We start from the raw sequence: 13,401 nt of genomic DNA, 5'->3' as shown, positions 1-13,401 counted from the left end.
TCCCTTAATGAGGGTTAATGACATTAATTACTGCCCCCTTCACTCAGGAACACGCTCAAGAGGAGCTAATTGCTATGTAATGGCCCAGGGATAACTGAGACTCTGGCAGAACTGCAGAGGAGTGTGTCCCCTTTCCTCACCCGCCCCTCCACCCTACCCCTGCCACCACCTTGCTTCCTTTCCTCACCAGAAACTTCTGTGCATCCTGGGTTCACTGTCGTGGAGAGCCTAGGCTGGGTCTTAAGTGTCATTGCAGGCAAGTCTATCATGTTTGACAACTGCAACTTTTCTGTGGAATATGGTAGGACAGACTTCCCACAAGGCCTGAGTGACAGGTCTCTCCTCTGTACCCCTAGCCCCTGCAAAAGGGTGCAATTACAGAATCCAAAGAAAACACAGGTGATTGGGCCCAGAAGTTTCTCTTTTAGGATTTTTCTTGGACAACTGCATTCTCTGGTGTACACAGATCAAGGTTTGTACAGAGGGGCAGTGAGGGTCTCTGTATCTGCTCATATGTGCTGCCCTCCTCATACAGCACGGGCTGGGACATGTGTGGCTGGGGGACACTGAACGGTTAGTCTTCCTGTGGACCATGGGCCATGCTGCTGGGTCCTGGAGAACTGGGATGTCTGGCCTAGCCTGTTAGTGGGAGACATGGTGACTCTGTTGTACCCCAAACTGTTAGATGGGGTATCCTTAGCGTTGAAATGAAATCACCTTGTGAAAATAAAATTTGAAAGCAGCGTTGAAACATTCATGGTCAGCAAAGACCACCAACAATTTGTTAAATTTAGTCATAATAAAATATTAAGTCCCTGCAGGGGCAGGGTGACCAAAAATAAAGGCATGCAAGGGCGTGCCCAGACAAGTCCAAACAAGCCCAAGTCAGTAATGGGCTATCTGGTGTTTACCTCTCTCTCCCTCCCTTTCTGGAAGGTCCTAGGTGCTGCAAGTTCTGCCGGTTCTGCAAGTTGTTGATGTTTGAAATATCCAATCATGTGTAGCCGCGTGAAAGTGCAACCAATCATATGTAACCGTGCCAAATTTTCCCACTCTCCCCAACCCCTAACGATAAATATCCCAAGTTTCCTGGGTCCAGGGTCGGAATCTCTATCTCCTGCGTGAGATATGTTCCAGCCCGAGGGCCCTCGTCATTAAACCTCTTCTGCAATTGCATCAAGATGGTTTCTCGTGTGTCTTTGGGTTTGTGCAGGTCTGGACTTGGGTGAGGGGGTCTTTCAACCTCATCTCAGTAATCTCTTTCTGTAACTAAACCCCTCAACACTTTTTTTTTTTTTTTTTTTTGTTTTTTGAGACAGGGTTTCTCTGTATAGCCCTGGCTGTTCTGGAACTCACTCTGTAGACCAGGCTGGCCTCGAACTCAGAAATCCGCCTGCCTCTGCCTCCCAAGTGCTGGGATTAAAGGCGTGCACCACCACCGCCCGGCTCCTCAACACTTTTTAAAGTATTCTTTTTCATCAAATAGCCTGTTATGATTTTGCAAAATTTAAATTTCTGTTTTGATCCCTTACCTCAACCTATACTCAAATATTTTTATTTATCTCTTTATAGTTCCTCATTTGGGTTTTTATTGTATTTGCACTTACCCTGTTTTATTTTAAAAAAGGATTTATTATTTTTAGTTATGTGTGTGCATGTGTGTTTCTGTGTAGGTATACATAGGTGAGTGTGGGTGTCATGAGTGTGAGTGTCTTCAGAGGCTAGAGGGCGTGGTGGATTACTGGAAGTTGGGGTTAGGGATATTTGTGAGCTTTGGGCGTGCTAGGAACCCAACCCAGGACTTGTGCAAGCACATACACTGTCAACCATCTCTGCAGTCCCTACTCCATTTTTTATGTTGTTGTTTTTTTGCCAAGTCTTTGGCCTGCAGAAGTCAGGTAGCTTCTAGGAGCCAGGTACCTTCTAGGAGCCAGTTGTCTCAGAGGTCCAACTATCATCCGGGCCCACCACACTTCCTGAGCCCCGCCTAAACACTAGGAGACTGTCAGACTCCGCAACTGAGGATTTTGCTCAACTCCAGCGACCAAATTACTGAGTCAGTTCAAGGACAACAGCTTTATTTCATTATGTGATATTCATGACTACAGCAAATAATTAATTTATTAAAATATGTGCAACAAAATATACAATGGGTATGGGTTAACAAACAGCTAGTGCACCAACAGTACAATTACAGTGCTCTCGCCACTGGAGAGACCTCCCTATATGTTGTAATCTTGGTGCTAACTAATGGGACAAATGCGAGAGCTGGGGAGAGTAGGGGGCACGCGGGAAGCAAACTGGATATAGACAGACTTTGCATGAGTTAAGGAACAGTGGCAAGCAGTAGATATGGCTGTAAGGGACATCTCGCTTGGTGTGCAGCCTCCAAAAGGATAACAGGGAACACAGTGGTTAGGGTACAGTGCCTTGGAGTGGCTGCTTGCATCTTAGCTTCTTCGTGGGCTTCCCCAGGTGGGCAGGGATGAGCCTCTTCTCTGACAAGCTGGGGCCGACACCATCTCAGAGATGCTCAGGGTTGGCTGCTGAGGAAGACATTACTTCTTCTTTTTGCCCTTTTTTCCTTTCTTTCCTTTGTCCTTTTCCTTTTCTTTGTTGCCACCAACTGTTAGTGACAAGACTCGCTTTTTCCCCAGAGGGGTTTTGGCATACCAGTTCTGGAATAAAAAGATGTTTAGGAAATGATCAAATGACATGAACATGCTGAGATAATCCTGGAGGTAAAGCTGTAGACGCCTGCCAGAAAGGGGATGGTAAGTGGCTCTTACACATCTGATATGTGTTCAGTACATTTCCAACTTGGATTTCTGTGACTTGAAATGTGTCCTCTGGTAGTTAGTAGTTTTAGAGAACCACATACCAACTCCCGTGCACAGTCCTGCCTAGTTAAGACAGCCTGAGGGTGTGTCCTTCCTGGTAATGTGTATGGCTTCTGGCTCACATGTGGCCAGCCATTAGTAGCTCAATTGGTAGACACTTGTGACCACAGGAGGCCTCAACACCCTCTGAGGGAGGTGATGTAGAAAACATGGCACTGATAATACTTTATTCAAAACCCGAGAAACCTTTCAGTTTACAGATAATCTCAGAAATGATTATACTGGATATTAGTTATCAGTTTTCTTACAAATCAGTTAACAAAGATTTTTTTCCCTCTCTCCTCTGCCCTTTTCTTTCTTCCTGTGTAGGTGTGTGCGTGCGTGCGTGCGTGCATGCGTACGCTGATGTGTATGCAGGTACTTGGGGAGGCCAGAAGAGGGCTTCAGATCCCCTGGAGCTGGAATAAATAATGGCAGTTCTACATCACTTGATGTGGATGCTGGGAGCCAAACTAGGCATAGTTTAACTTGCTGTTACCAAGTTATTTTCTGTGAGTGGGAGGCTATTTGAGTCATTTGTCTTCAAATGACTTTGTTTCCTGTCATTTGGGTGCTAGTTTAGCAGGATATAAATACTAGCTAGATGATCATTCTTCCCCTTCCCCCTGCACTCTGAAGGTATAAGTCACTGTTTTCTAGTGTCTCATGCTGTCAAAGAGATGTTTGATTGCCTATGCTGATCTTTGGGGCAATTTGATAGCTTTTAAGCTTAGTTTGTTATCTTATTCTTAGACGTGTAATAATTGACAAAAATGAATTTGCTCCTGTTTGTCTAACTGGCTGCCTGGAATTTATGTTTAATCTGATAACTCATGCTTTTGATTTGAGTAAATGCTCTGCAAGTATTACTTTAGACTTACCCTATGTTCTTTTTTTTTTTTTTTCTTTCTGGGAATTCTGGGAATAATTAAAGGTCAACTCCATTCAACTTGTCTTTTGCAGGTTTTAATTTTACTTTTATAATTTTATCTGTTTTATTTTTCTGTGATGCCTTCCCTAGGGCCAATTTCTAGTTCTGTGGTCTGCTTTTGGACCTTTACTAGTCTAAGACCTTATCCTAGTTTTAATTTAATTAACTAGTATTTTTCATTTATAAGTATTGTTTTGTGATTTTAAAAGATTATTACCTTATTATTTAATTTAGTATTTTTTTCTGCTACAAAAGTTCATTTCTAGTGGACATCATATTTTCACTTATTTTCTTGAACATGAAATTATATGTATTCAAAGCATTTTATTCTTTGTGCAATTTAAAAAGTATGTTTTGAGATTATAATGTGATTATACCACTTACTCCTTCTTTTTCCTATCTCCAAACCTTCCCATGTACCTTTTGACAAATTTCTCAAATCAGTAATCGGAGCAGCACAATTGGGACCTCGACATTCTGGGACAGTCTCAATGGTTTAGGTCAGGGCATGGGTAGGGCTGTGTGCCTCCCGGAGTCCCCAGAAGAGAGGATGTTCTCTGGCCTGCTGCAGCTTCTGCAGACCCCTGCTCTTCCAGTCAGTGGTTCCCTGTCCAAGTAGACTAGTAACGCTGGGCTATGGGTATCCCTTCAATTGTCCCTCCCTCTAACTCTCTTTTGATCTCTTCCTCTCTTTTCAGGGTTCTATTGGACTAGAATAGTTCAGGCTTAGGCTGACGATCTTAGGGTCACCTGGCAGCAAACTTACTCTCCCTTTGCCTTGCAAGCTCTGTGAGCTCTGTGTATCAAGGTCCCTTTGCCAGGTGGTGGTGGTGGTGGTGGTGGCAGTGTGGGCCTTAATTCCAGCACAGGGGAGGCAGAGGCAGTGGATCTCTGAGTTTGAGGCCAGCCTGGTTTACAGAGTAAATTCTAGGACATCCAGGACTACATAGAAAACAGACAATGGGAAAACATTGATGTTTACATTATAATTCATAACGGCAGGAAAATTATAGTTAGCAAGTAGCAATGAAAGTGACTGACTGCATGGTTGGGGGTCAAGCACCATAAACATGAGGAGCGGTTTTAAAGGGTTGTAGCATGAGGAAGGTTGAGAACCACCGCTCTAAAGGAAAGAAAGAAGCCCTTGAGGAATGCCCGCCAGCCTAGGCACTAGGTCAAGGTTTCCTGACCATGCCTTGGCCCAGCTACAGAGATGAAGTTTTGGCCCTCAGCAGCTTCATTTTCTTTAGAAAGAAAGACATGAGATGAAGTCTCTCTAGGTCTCTGAAAGATAGAAAAATCATAAGTTGATTCCCTGAACCCTACTTTTAAAAGCAAAGACATAAAAACCTGTAAGTCAAACACTGTGTCGCCTCAGTCCCAGGAAATTAGCTGACCATTTGAACAGATGGCCCTAACTAAACAAACCTTAAGATTCATGGTGTCAGGATGCTATGGGCCCGAGATTAGCTTGGCCGGGCTTTGAACTAGCAGCCCTGAGACAGTTGGTGCCAGGATGCTAAAAGTTTGAGATAAGCCTGACCCCCTTGAACTGGAGCTCATGATATATAGTGTGAAACTACTTTGAAATAGCCAATTATAAAGTGACACACCATGCATCTTAGGAATTTGAGATCAAATGTATCCATGACCTAGTGACCTGTTCTCCCTCCTTCCCCCTTCCCTAACTCCACTCTCAGCCTTCCCTCTTCCCTAACTCCACCCCCACCTGGTTTGTAGATGCCCCCTTAAAAGCTGTAAACTTCTTTTGTTCTTTTGCTGAATTCCGCTGCCCCTGCGCGGGCTTGAAGGAAAGACAGCCCTGGCTAGCCAGTAAACCTCTTGCAATTTGCATCAAGTTGTGTTTCTCGTGAGTGATTTGGGGTGCGTCTGCAGTTCTCCACGGATCGGTGAGGTCCTTTTCATTTGGGTTTTACAGTCTCCTCTGGATCTAGAACCTCCCATGAATATACTGGAATGTCTCTCAACACTGGCAAACTGAATTTTGATGATCTGTATCATGTTTCTTACTGTGTGTACCCAGGAGACTGAGAGAGGAAGGACACTGAGGAGAGGGACCTGGGAGCTTCTGCTTGAAAGATGCACAGGCACAGTTTTCCCTGTCTCAAACCGCGTTCCCTGCTATAAAGTGTGAAGTGAAAGCAAATGGGAGGGAGGTGGGGAGGGCGGAGAGAGGGGGAGAGGGTGAGGGAGATGGGGAGGGAGGAGAGAGGGAAGATGGAGGAGAAAGGAAGGGGAAGAGGGAGATGGGGAGGGAGACGGACAGGGAGAGGTTTTGTTTTTGGCAGGCAGGGTTGGATGCTGAAACCAGGGCCTTGTACACTCTAGGCAAATGCTGTGCCACTGAGGCCGTGCCACTGAGCATCCTACCTTCCCAGCTCCGAAGTCAGTGGCTTTCAAGCTATCCCTTAATTCCACAATTTAGCCTTTACTCCAGCAGCCACTGATCAGCCTAGAAAACCAGTGCCTCCCAGGCACCAATAAATGCCTGAGCTGCACAGGACTCTGTGAGTTTCAAGTTTCTCCCTAAGGGCAGGACTCAAATCCACCGAGGCCAGGAAAATGCAGGGAGAGGGAGCTCGCGGACAAGTGTTTGCCTAGGATTTGTCTGGCAGGCTGTTCCATTACCTTAAAACTCTCTTCCTCCTCCCTGTACACCGGGTTCATGTTGGTCATCATGGAGATAAACTCCATGGCAGTGAGTGGCTTGTGAGCCTGCTGCCGGATTCTGCGTTCGGTGAGCACCTCTTTGATCACCTGGACGATCTGTCCCTGTGTGAAGCCATCAGTGACCTTTGATAGGCAACTAATGTTCAAGGAGTTGGTGAGCTCACCTCCGTGGCGTAGAATGATTTGTTTCCACAGAACTGTCACATCGGAGATAGTGGGAAAGAGAGAACAAAATTACGTAGAGCCGTCATTCTCACAGAGAGAGGAACTCTCAGAGAAACCCACCCCGGCTGGTTTGCAATTCAAATGAGCAGACAGTTGAATCAGTCTCCTCTGGAGGCTTTTCCAGCAGGGGGATGCTGACTGGAGACCCTCAGGTCTGTGGTTCCAACTCAGGTCTCTTGTAAATTGACAATGAAAAACGAAACTTGTGTGGTTTAATGTGAATGTGGCAACTTTCAAAATGGGAAATTGACCCCGGGTGTGTGTGGTTTCACTGCTCCTCCAAGTGTTGTGTTTCCACGAAAGTTTGGATAAGTGGGAGATGAATGACTTTCTCTTTTTAATTATAAGGTTCATTTCTTGTATTATTGTTGAAACTGGAATAAGAATATAAATTCCCATTTTCTATTAGCCGGTGCCAGGCTCCACACAGTAACACCACACAGGGGACCAAATAGAGCAAGTGTACTTTCTGCCTTCCCCCACCCCCCAGCCCCCCATGGCTGTCAACATGCTGGTTGACTGCAGCTCATCAGATGGGTGCTGGGGTTGGGGGAACCCTTCTGTTAGAGGCACTTCCTGCCTGTGAGAAAGGGATGCCTTTTCTACCACGATGATGAAGCCAGAAACCATTTAGGAACGTATCTACACTATGACCTAAGTGCTCGGAGGTGCCTGGCATTTTTTGTTTTTGGTCACAGACTCCAATTGCCTGTGATGTCTGTTGACAGCTTCCCGTTAAAGACTACAGTTTTGTTTGTTAGTCCTTTAAGATGACCACAGCATCTCTTTGCCATAAAGCAGTGTAAAATATGTGCAATAAGAGAAAAGGAAAAGTGAATGAGGTGAGGAGGGAGGGGAGCACTGAGGAAAATGGAGTGAATGAGATGAGGAAGGAGGGGGAGCACTGAGGGGAACGGAGTCCTCCATATTGCTGCAGGAGCAGGGTCCTCATCTCTCTGCCCTTCCCAGCCTAGCCTCCTCACTGGCCCCTGTTCTGCACAGCCTCTTCATTTCTCCTCATCTCTTCACACTGTCCTCATTTCCCCTCATCTCTGCCCAGCCTTCTCCACTGTTCCCTCCTTTTCTTTCCTGTTATGTCACCTGTGACACCTACCAATCCCCCTTCCCTCTGTTCTTCTGGCCTGGCTGGCCACTGTGGGCCGACATGACAGACAAGCCCCAGGTGGATAGAGACCTAACAGGTCCTAGTGTCTTCCTTGCTATGTGTGTAGTGTGGATTTTATGAAGCCAGGATCACACTCGTTGCAGATGGAGTGATTAACAACCTTGGCCCCTGAAGTGCTCACATTCATCTAAACCAGTGGTCCTCAACCTTCCTAATGGCGTGACCCTTTAATACAGTTCTCCTAACCATAAAGTTATTTCACAGCTACCTTGTAACTGTGATTTTCCTATTGTTATGAATCATGATGTAAATATCTGATATGTAGGATCTCTGATATGCAACTCCCCAAAGAGGTTGTGACCACAGATTGAGAAACACTGTTCTAAGCCCACCCACAGCTCTCCTGCTCTTCTCGCCTGCAAGCTGGCCCTTGGTGCCTCATGGAAAGTCGTGATGATACTTGCCATATCTGGAAGCATAGTCAGGTCTGGGAACCAAAATAATCTTTTGGTATACTCTGCAGAAGGGCTGGAGCTCGGCATCGAAAGGTCGATGTGTGGTCCCCACAATCAGGATCCTATCATCTGGTTTCAGGAGCTTCAGGAGTTTGGGGAGGTATCTTTTTAGGCGTTTTGGTTCATTCTGGGAGGAGGAGACAGGAGAAAGATTAGGCCACAGGGAGAAGAAAACTGAGAGCGGAGAACACGAAGGGGCACGTGTGGTGGTGTGGGCTCGGCGAGGCCACTTCGAGGCTCTGTTCGCAGCTTCTCCAAGTGTGACCCTGGATGCACCTTGGAAAGAGCCTCCTACTTGGCTGACTTTTTCTTGTGGCCATATCCTGCCTTTGGCCTCTGGCATTCAGACTTGGGATGGAGAAGGAAGGAAAGGAAGCACCTGCAGGAGAATCCAAGACCTTGACTCTCAATGGGCCATCCAAGAAGGCTAATTTCTTAGAGGAAGGAGCCCACTTTGTTCTGAGCTGTCTAGAAGATGGACTCAAGTTTTCCTTTGCTGCTCAAGGCACCACGAGGACCATGAGAGTCCTGGCTCTCATGTCACCAAGGAATCTGCCACTGTGTCAGCAGCTCAATGGCAGCTCCAGGCTGTAGTATTTCAGTGTCATATCCACACTGTTATGGTTTGTATATGCTCAGCCTAGAGAGTGGCATTATTAGAAGGTGTGGCTTTGTTGGAGTAGGTGTGGCCTTGTTGGAGTAGGTGTGGCTTTGTTGGAGTAGGTGTGGCCTTGTTGGAGTTGGTGTGTCACTGTGGGTGTGGGCTATAAGATCCTCGTCCTAGCTGCCTGGAAGTCAGTCTTCTCCTATCGGCCTTTAGATGAAGATGTAGACCTCTCAGCTCTGCCTGTACCACACCTTACTGGATGCTGCCATGCTCCTGCCTTGATGATAATGGACTGAACCTCTGAGCCTGTAAGCCAGCCCCAATTAAATATTGTTCCTTGGTCATGATGTCTGTTCACAGCAGTAAAACCCCAACTAAGACACACACCAAGAGGGAGAAGATGGAGTGTGGGTGAGTTCTGCTTGGGACCCCAGAGAGAGCCAGAGCTGGCCCTGCTGCCATGGGCAGTGCCTGCATTGGAGTTACGTCTCACTGGTACAGCTAGATGAGGAGGAAGCATGGAAAAGCAACTTAGGTCGAGATGCCCACGCCCAGGATTGGTCATCATGGCTCCTGTTAACTAGTGACTACCAGTATTCTGCATCTCCTCATGAGCTTAGTGGTCAATTGGTATCTCCTTTGGGAAGATGTAGATTTTAGCTCGTTAGAAATTGGGGGCTTCATTATTTTGTCTGGGTTTCTTGAATTTCCACACAAACTTAGGATTCGCTGTAAATGTGTGTGCATGAGTCACCTGCCATGCTTGTGAGGGTTGCACTGCACTGGTAGGTGGATCTTGGGGAGATACCATCTGGGCTGGTTAGTTTGTCAACACAAGCTAGGGGCATCTGGGAAGAGAGAGCCTCAGTGGAGAAACTGCCTCCATCAGATTGGCTGGTGAGCACTTCTTTGAGGCATCTTCTTGATTAATGCTTGGTGGGAGGTCCTAGACTACTGTGGGCGGGGCCACCCCGGGCAGGTGATCTGAGTTAAGAAAGCAGGATTGAGAAAGCAATGAGGGCCGTACCAGTGAGTGGTGTTCCTCCACGGTCTCTTCTCTGCTTCAGTTCCTGACCCTGGGTCCTGCTTGAACTCCTGCCCTGGCTTCCCTTAACGTACTCTTAAGAGGTAATACATCTTTTCCTTTATTAAGTTGGCTTGGGTCAGTATCACAGCTAGCAACCTAACTGGATCCATCTCAGCAACATCCAGCCTTCAACCCACGCATACTGAATGTCTTTAGGTCTGTTTAGGTCTTCGAAATCTCTCAATGGTTTTGTGAGGGGGGTGGGGGTGGGGCTTGTGCTGCTTCTGTGCTGTGGTGCTTTTCAGAAGCATTTTCTATGGAGTGGAGAGGGAATGGTGCCAGGCTGAGAGGAGATGCGCAGGGCAGACGAGGCCTTTAAGGAGCAAAGTAGAGCAAACAAGCCCTGTAGGTGGGTAGGATGTGAGGGGTGCACGTGTGAGCCCCGCAAAGACTGGTGGAGAAAGGATTGACCCGAGGGTTCTGGAAGCCTGGAAACAGGGACACACCTGCATGGCTGAGTCCGTTCACCCTTAGTAGCCCAGTTGCTATGGTGATGGCGGTGCCCACTTTCCCCTTTCTGAGGCGGGATATTGCTACTTGCTTGTCCTGAAATGGCAGGGAGAGCTGAAATTAAGTAGCCTATTTGGATGACAAATGTTGATCTTGGGTGGCATCCACGGGGACACTGTCACACTGAGGGGGTGTGCATTCTCTCGAGTGGGGAATGGGGAAGCAGGGGTGTGTTCATCCAGTCCACGGCTCCCCAGTACTCAGGCCAGTACAGTTCCATTTCAGAGCTGTTCATTCAGCACGGGCCTGCTCATCAATCATGCTGGGAAACAGCTCCTGATTAGCTGGCCACCTCCACATCCACCCCCCCCCCCCACGGCTGGCCTGCCAGTCTCTCATGACTGTATTACCGTGTGCAATTTCAAATTAGTGGCTAGCATCCACATGGCAATTTCAATTTGCTTTTCTGCAGTTAGCTCCACAAAATGAGCGTCGCAGCCAGCGCCAACAAAGCAAGCAATTCCCCGGTGGAGACCTATTGTGGCAGCAAGGAAGGCTGGGGCTCGATGAAGTAACAAAGGGTAATGGTGCAGTAAATGCAGGAGCAGGCGCCCTTGTCTCAGTCTGTACCTTCGTCTCTGACGTGACTGACCGTCTGCTTATAGCAACATCATGAGGCAGGTATCAGCAAGGGTCTGCCAGGGCAGAGCTGGGCTCTTCAAAGCAGCATGGGTCGGCCCCCACTCCCGCCCCGCCCACCCCCAAGACTGAACATTTTGAGGTGGCTGGGCTGACATGGAGGAACAGGGGTGAGCAGCAGAAGGAAGAGGAAGAGGAGGAAGAGGAAGAACAGGAAGAGGAAGAGGAGAAACAGGAGGAGGAGGAGAGGAGGAAGAGGAATTCCAGAATTTTTTCTCTTTGGCTCCTAAGGCAAGAGGTCTTCAAAGGCAGGTCCCTGGAGAAGTCTAGCATGGTCATGAGACAGAGAAGGATGGCTGGCTGGACCTGTAGCCGAAGGAAAAGTCATCTTTGCACTAAGGCTCTTCCAGCTGTGTGATTTGTGGTCTTCAAAAGCACGGAATTCCCCTGACGGCCAAGGATTTTTCTGCCCGGTGTGAACAGAGCAAAGATTTAATTTGTCCACAGTGGGGCTGTGCCTCCAGAACCTTCCATGTTCTACAGAACAGACCCAGCTATGGATGGCCTTTGTAGGGATCAGGGAGACAAGACAGGAAGGGTAGATGTGGGGCTTAAAGAGGTGGTTTATCTGTACCACCGACTTCTCCATCTCTGCCAGCTTCTGGCTTTGCTGGTTTCCTGTGTGAGGCATCTCGTCTTGCCGCCCATTTGGATCTCTCATTAATCACATTCCTCAGATTTTTTTACCCCCAGATTTGGTTTGCTCTAGAGCTAAGGGCTCTTGGGAGAGGAAGCCAGACAAATTTCCTGAACTCAGAGGTTCTTCTGGCTGGTGACTCAATAAGTAGAGACTAAGAGAGGTCAAGTTACTTGATGACAGACACACAGCCAGCTAAGGAGAATGGCAGAACCGGCCTGTAGCCCAGCCGAGTGTCATATCACCCAAGCTGGAGTCCTCTGGGAGAATGAATCACTATGTCTATTAGCAATCCACGTTATGATGACATCATACATGCGAACACTGGTTAAGCACAGCCCTGCATTGCTCCTTAGACTTCAGACTGGAACTTTTTCTTTTCTTTTTTCTTTTTTTTCCCCCTCTCTCAATGTCTCAACATGGTCAGCAGAGGGCGCTAACCACTGGCTCCCCAGATGAACTATATGTAACAAATGAGTCTTCCTAAGAGGTTTTGAAATGACAGGGCAATCAGGGCTCATTTGGAGAAGCAAAGATTGAGCTTTCGGGCTTTACCCAAATCACCTCTACCTGCTGAAAATGATGTATAATACATAAGTGATTAAAATCCTTACCGATTTAATCAGAAATTCACAGCTAACCACTATTTGCTTTGGTACAAATTGGTGTGGAATAACAAGCCCCAGTATCCGTGATTTTTTTTTTTTAACTTGTGGGAAATTTTCTGGTGATTTGTGGGGGGAAGAGTGGGGGAGGGGGCCATTGAAAGGAAAGAAAAGAAGGAAGGAAGCAATTGAGACGGAGCTCCCCAGAGGCTCTGGATGCAGGGCTTAGCTGTGCTGCTGCTGGCCTTTGTTGGGGAATTTCGGCCCCTTTGCTATTTATTTATTATGAACAATAGGAAATGGTAATAATAACTCTGTGTGTGCTTCTGGTTGGAACTGAGCAAAGTTCTCTGAACTGTTTCTTTCTGAATGATGTTTGGGTTGAAAAACTTCCCTCCTTCATTCTTTCTGCTTTTTTTTTCTCTCCCAAATTATGCCTCATAAAAACCAAGGCACTGGCTTCTTTCAAACACTGACAGGCACTTACGGCCTTACTTACTTCCACAGAGAGAACCTTCTGTGGAAGGACTTAAAGACCCCAGTCTCCTTGGAAAGCGAAGACGTTCTTGAAACCTGAAGATGCCCACCACCCCCGAGAGGAAACGTCAGAGAATGAAAACTCTGCGGCCGGGAGGACTCACCCGTTTCTCCGCCTGTGGGACTTTTTTGTAGAAGGTTTTCTCTGTGTCTTGGATCCACACCACGGAAGGCTGAAGCTGGCGAGCCACCTGCAGAGGACAAGAGCCAGCTTAGAGGTGAACATGCTTCTTCCTGAGGGACACTTGTCCTCTTTCCCTGAAGCATGACTGGGGGCATCCCTGGTGTACCTTGAGGAAGGCAGGCCCACAATGTCGTCTGGAAGTGAGCTTGTCCACCTGCCTCATCGAGGCTATCATCCATGCACTTTGCATCTCAGTACCTGCCCAGGAGGTGGGGCCAAAGAGGATGG

The 13,401-nt window shown here is 47.4% G+C and overlaps 1 protein-coding gene across 2 annotated transcripts in view; it reads right to left on the bottom strand.

Moving 5' to 3' along the window:
• Positions 1 to 2,057: 2,057 nt before the first annotated feature.
• The window catches only part of Drc11 (dynein regulatory complex subunit 11), a 107,203-nt gene continuing 95,859 nt past the window's right edge, over positions 2,058 to 13,401 (bottom strand). The window contains exons 16-19 of one of the 2 annotated variants that reach the window (XM_034521801.1): positions 13,094 to 13,180; positions 8,317 to 8,494; positions 6,460 to 6,698; positions 2,058 to 2,678 (exon numbers count right to left, since the gene is read on the bottom strand). In XM_034521801.1, the coding sequence (XP_034377692.1) occupies positions 2,559 to 2,678; positions 6,460 to 6,698; positions 8,317 to 8,494; positions 13,094 to 13,180 (624 nt within the window). In that variant the 3' untranslated portion in view covers positions 2,058 to 2,558. The remainder of the gene's footprint in view (positions 2,679 to 6,459; positions 6,699 to 8,316; positions 8,495 to 13,093; positions 13,181 to 13,401) is intronic. The other variant, XM_076914822.1, reaches the window with a different exon arrangement.

The sequence above is a fragment of the Arvicanthis niloticus genome, chromosome 17 (genome assembly GCF_011762505.2).
Source record: "Arvicanthis niloticus isolate mArvNil1 chromosome 17, mArvNil1.pat.X, whole genome shotgun sequence".
Taxonomy (NCBI): Eukaryota; Metazoa; Chordata; class Mammalia; order Rodentia; family Muridae; genus Arvicanthis; species Arvicanthis niloticus.
Note: the sequence above shows the minus strand (reverse complement) of the source record. Positions and strands in the feature narration are given on the sequence as shown.